The 5218-nt window shown below is 42.3% G+C and overlaps 1 protein-coding gene across 1 annotated transcript; it reads right to left on the bottom strand.

The window, feature by feature from the left end:
• Nucleotides 1-2820: 2820 nt before the first annotated feature.
• LOC110898916 (60S ribosomal protein L8) lies at nucleotides 2821-4831 on the bottom strand. Its single transcript, XM_022145765.2, has 2 exons — nucleotides 4344-4831; nucleotides 2821-3334 (listed from the first exon to the last, which is right to left on the bottom strand). The coding sequence occupies exons 1-2, from the start codon at nucleotides 4781-4783 to the stop codon at nucleotides 2995-2997; spliced, it is 780 nt and encodes a 259-aa protein (XP_022001457.1). The 5' UTR covers nucleotides 4784-4831; the 3' UTR covers nucleotides 2821-2994.
• Nucleotides 4832-5218: the final 387 nt, after the last annotated feature.

Here is a 5218-nt window from a genome sequence, read left to right as displayed (position 1 = left end):
TTTGTGGTCTGAGTGATTATCCTAGTGGGGGCTTGGAAAATGGGTCCAGTTGTGGTTTGGCTAACAACCCTGGATGCACTTCCAAAAATACTAGGAAAATCATTGTTTGTCTGCCCTTCTTGGATGATTTCGTTCCTTTGGCCCCTTTGGACGTGTGTTGTGTCCGAAACGAGTTCAAAGGAAGAAACTTCTCCGTCCACTTGGTGTGAAGGGTTTTGTTCAGCCATTTTTTACGAGTGTTTTTCAAAAAGAAAAGAGATGAGATTGGTTTTGCAAAAAGCGGATGGCGCCAATGATGAAACACAGAATAACACCAAGGTTAATTTGCCGGGTTGTTTCTCCTGAGGGTTCAATCTCTTATCTTACTCGTAGAAATGACCTGGATCCTGCAAAACAGCAACATCGTTAGTCTCGTTAAGAGGGGAATATGGGGGTTTCCCTCTTAACCAGGCTCCGGCGTGAGAATAAGTACTGTTCTGAGGGAGAATAAGCAGTGTGTGTTGAGTGTGTGAGTATAGAGAGCTAAGATGATCAACCTGAATGATGAAGGGTCCTATTTATAGCCGGAGGGTGAAGAAGGGAGGAGCAGCTGTGCCAGCTGTGGTTGCGCGCCAGCTGTCCGACCAAGGGGAATATCCTGTTGGTCTCCTCTGCCATAGTCGGTGTAGTGGTACACGTGGCGCGCTTACGTTTGTCCATGCTGGAAACCTTGTACTGGCGTTGTCAGCTCTGCCCCCTGATTTGTCGCAGGCCTATGTGTCGTTCTGCAACTGGTGACACGTGTTGTCCTTTTTGTCGGATGGAGCATCTTTGGTGCCTCCTTGGCGTCTTCGAGAAGTTTCTAGAAGCTTCTGGATTGCTTTGCTGATGTAGGCGCCATGTATGCTCGAAAAGTGGTGTGGTCCCTGCCATGTAGACAGGGAATTGGGACCATACCTCTTCAAGACCATTGGGTGCGGAGTCGTCCCCTCCCCGGCGCTGCTCGTCTCGGTCGTCCCACACCGCCCCTCCCCGGCTCGTCGCGACTCCAGCGGCTGAATTTGGACGTTGGGGACGAGGTGTATTATTGGCTGATGATGGGCCACCTGTGAGAGAGATAGAGAGTGATTATTTTTCTTTTAATTATTTAATAAAAAAAGAGAGGGAGTACTATCCTTCACACCCTTGGGTAATCCCCAAGGGGATGGTCCTCCACCCATGGTGATATAGCGCCTACATGACGGGTAGTCCCCAAAGAGACTAAGCAAACCACACCCCATGATCCAAAAGAAGTCCTCAAGCATGTTTCTATGTCTTGAAAGTTGAATAGTTGACTCTAATATCCAAAATGTTAAAAAATACATCTTAAAGAAGGGCTGTTTGTTTACCTCTTAATGAGGCTCTTAATGGTTCAGACATTTTACTGGTTCAACACTTAATGGTTCAGCCTACTTGTTTCACGAGCAGATGTCTGAATGGTTCAAACATTTGCCTCTGAATGGTTAAACATTATACAGAGTCTGAATGGTTAAGGCATCTAATCTGAATTGGTCAGACATTTGCTTCTAAACGTATAAGCATTATACAGGCTTTTAATGGTTCAGACATCTTACTGGTTCAGCACTTAATGGTTCAGACCTCTTATTGATTCAACACTTAACCACTCAGATGTTGCCAAACAGCCCCGAATTAGTCAACTTTGTTACTTTCTATAATCACAATTCTCAGCTAGTAGTTGTTTGGAGAAATCTTTCGAAATCTAAAAAAAAACCAAAAAGTTTCCACGACTCTGGCATCGACCACCGTCCCCCTCAGAGTTTTTATAGTTTTTTTTAACGGCCAACGAATCTTCTAAATGGGCTACTGGCGAAATTCACCACATTAAGATACACTTGCCTCCGAACCGGGGAAAACCCTCACCAAGGGCCCAAGCTCGTGAAAACTCGCCCGAAGGCACGACAGTAAGGTGATGTAAAACCCGCTCTGTTCAAGGATCGAACTAGTGCCGGCGAAACTAAATGGTGGGCGCAGGAATTGAACCTGGGTCACTTGGAACACCAGATCTCTCCCTTCCCACTCCACCACCGACTCATTGAGAGAGTTTTATAGAGTGCCGCCGAAACTAAATGGTGGGGGCAGGAATTGAACCTGGGTCACTTGAAACACCAGGTCTACCCTTCCCACTCCACCACCGACTCATTGAGAGAGTTTTATAGTTTTACTTTTTCACCGTGTGTACATGACTAATTTATATCACATTTGAGTTACCATCTTCCACACTAACCCTAGAATTTTAACTTAAAGTTTAGTGATCTTTGCTTTAAGGATGTTAAATATTCTATATTTTTTTTATGAATCATTATTTTAAACACTTAAGTGGTTATGTAGTTTTCACCTCTACCTTCATTTTAGATTAATTTAAAGAAAAGTATGGTAATCTCTACCACTCTAGAGAGATGCTTGTAAATATAATCACTAATTTGATTAGTAAGAAGTGAAGAGATGACTAACTAATACATACATTGTTAGTGAGAAAGTTTGTAAGTTGATCACTACCTTAACTAGTGAGAAGTAGATAGAGATCGCTACTTGGTAAGCGTGTGAATTCATGTACGACATGAATCTAACACGAATTTAAAGAATTGTTTGATTTAAAAGGTCGGGTAAGTTTCATGTTAAGCTGTGAGCACATTTAGCCAAATACATCACGTTCAAGTCGACATGTTACCACCCTTACACGCTGTTAGCTTGAGCCCAAGCTTGAATCATGTTTGTTGCACCCACTAGTCGGTAATAATATTCACAGGTTCATAAATGTTTAAAAAGTGGTGCATTGTAATAAAAGGCTAACAAGAATAAATCCATAAAAATAAGTAAAAACTACTACAAAACTTTCAAACATGATGTAATGATCAACATTTCAGTTGCAGATTCAAGTCAAAAACAAAACATGAAAGTAGCAGATGCAAAGGTAAAAAACAAAAAGCTAAAATCAACACCCGTAACATCAGTTCACTACTTATCAGCCTTGGCGGCAGTAGCGGCAGCTTGACCTCTGAGACGACCAGTCCTCCTAGCGGCAATGAGACCAACCTTTTGACCGGGTGGTGCATCACGGCGAACAGTACTGGCGTGACCAATATGTTGATGGTTACCACCACCATGAGGATGCTCCACGGGGTTCATAGCAACACCACGAACCTTAGGCCAGCAGTTTCTCTTGACGCGGAACTTGTGGTATGCGTTACCGGCCTTGAGCATCGGCTTCTCGGTACGTCCTCCACCTGCAACTTGACCGATCATAGCACGGCATCCACTTGGCACAATTTTCTTTGCCCCGGATGGAAGCTTCACTCTACAGTTAACGATAATGATCAGTAAATAGAAAAACCATAACATTTTTTAAAGTGTCAGCTTTTAGAAATACTTAACAGAAACCATCAGGTTACAAAACTCAAGAGCAACAGTAACGCTTCTGCCAACCCGACATGTTTACTACTCATTTACAAGATGTTTGTGATAATCGAATAGCATGAAACACATGAAGAAACATATAAGCCATGCTCAAGCCAATGCATAACGATTCAGGTTTATAAATCCATACGATAATTTTGGAACAAAAAAACAATATGATCAAATAATATAAAACCCAGCCAAAATTATACAAAAAAGCTATAAACACAATATGCACTTCAAGGATGACAATTTAAGAAAAACACTAATAACATTCAATTACAGTAATTATACAACATCAACACATAAAAAAATCATATCTGCATAAAAATTACAGGAAAAATTACAAGTTTTGTCCTTTATCTTTATACCACTTTTCAGGCAGTGTCCTTTTTAACGAATGTTGACTGACCGTGTCCTTTACTAGGTATTTTGTTGCAAGTTTAGTCTTTTACACCCAACCCAGTTAAAAAACTCTGTTAATTGTTGGGTGTAAAGGACTAAACTTGCAACAAAATACCTAGGTAAAGGACTAAACTTGCAACAAAATACATAGTAAAGGACACCGTCTGTCAACAATTAACAGGGTCTTTTAAATGGGTTGGGTGTAAAGGACTAAACTTGCAACAAAATACCTAGTAAAGAACAACATTCGTTAAAAAGGACACTGCCTGAAAAGTGGCAAAAAGATTATGGACAAAACTTAATTCAAACAAAAAACTCCATAACTAGTGTTAGCACTATGTTAAACATGTCACTAATTAATGTCTTTGATACGAACACACACATAGTAAACACTCAAGCTTATGCTTATTAATTCAGCTTTATCAATCCATATGCTCATTTCAAATCATAATAATTATGAAATCAAATAACATAAAACCATTTCATATTAGCATAAAAAGTCATACCTAGTGGTACCATTATCCGGATTATGACTAATAACAATCGCATAATCCCCACTGGCTCTAGCAAACGAGCCTCGATCCCCAACATGATGCTCCACATTACAAACCACAGCTCCTTCCGGAATCGATCTAAGCGGCAGCACATTTCCGACCATCAAGTTAGCCTTTTTCCCACAAAACACAAACTGGCCGGTGTACATCCCCTCAGCGGCCACAAACAATTCCTTCTGGTGCTTGTACCGGAACGGGTGCCGGAACGTAACGCGAGCCAGGGGAGCTCCGCGGCCTGGGTCGTGGATGATTTCGGTAATGACCCCTTTTAGGTAGCCGTTGCGCTCGCCGAAGTCGAGGGAACGGAAACGGGCTGGGCCTTTCCGGTGGTGTGTGTGGGACTTGAAGACGGAGCCTGCTCCCTTACGTTGAGCTCGGATGACGCGACCCATTGCTCCGGTTGAGACGACGGCAGGTGTGTGTAGAAATGCAGGGTTAGGGTTTATTAATTAACCTAGGGTTCTATTGGGCCTGGACTGGGCCTGTAAAGTAGACTTGGGTTACGGGTATTTCAGTGTCTTCGGTGCAGAGTGTAGACCAAAATAGATGTAGAGAGAGATAGAGTTGCATAAACCGGGTTTTTTAATACCTTGGTTCGGGTATATACTCGGGTATGGGTATGATCGGGTTTTGACTTTTTGGGTATTGGCCGTACTCGGGTCGGGTTTGGGTATTGGTCAAAAAATCTATACCCTATGTACCCGGGTTCGGGTATGGTTCAGGTTCGGGTTTTCAATACCTAGGTATTAGAATATCCTATTTACGAGTCCGGGTGGGGTTCGTGTATTGGTCAGGTATGGTTCGGGTTCGGGTATAGATCAGATTTT

The sequence above is a fragment of the Helianthus annuus genome, chromosome 13, assembly GCF_002127325.2.
Source record: "Helianthus annuus cultivar XRQ/B chromosome 13, HanXRQr2.0-SUNRISE, whole genome shotgun sequence".
NCBI lineage: Eukaryota > Viridiplantae > Streptophyta > Magnoliopsida > Asterales > Asteraceae > Helianthus > Helianthus annuus.
This window is presented reverse-complemented; position numbering and strand designations above follow the sequence as displayed.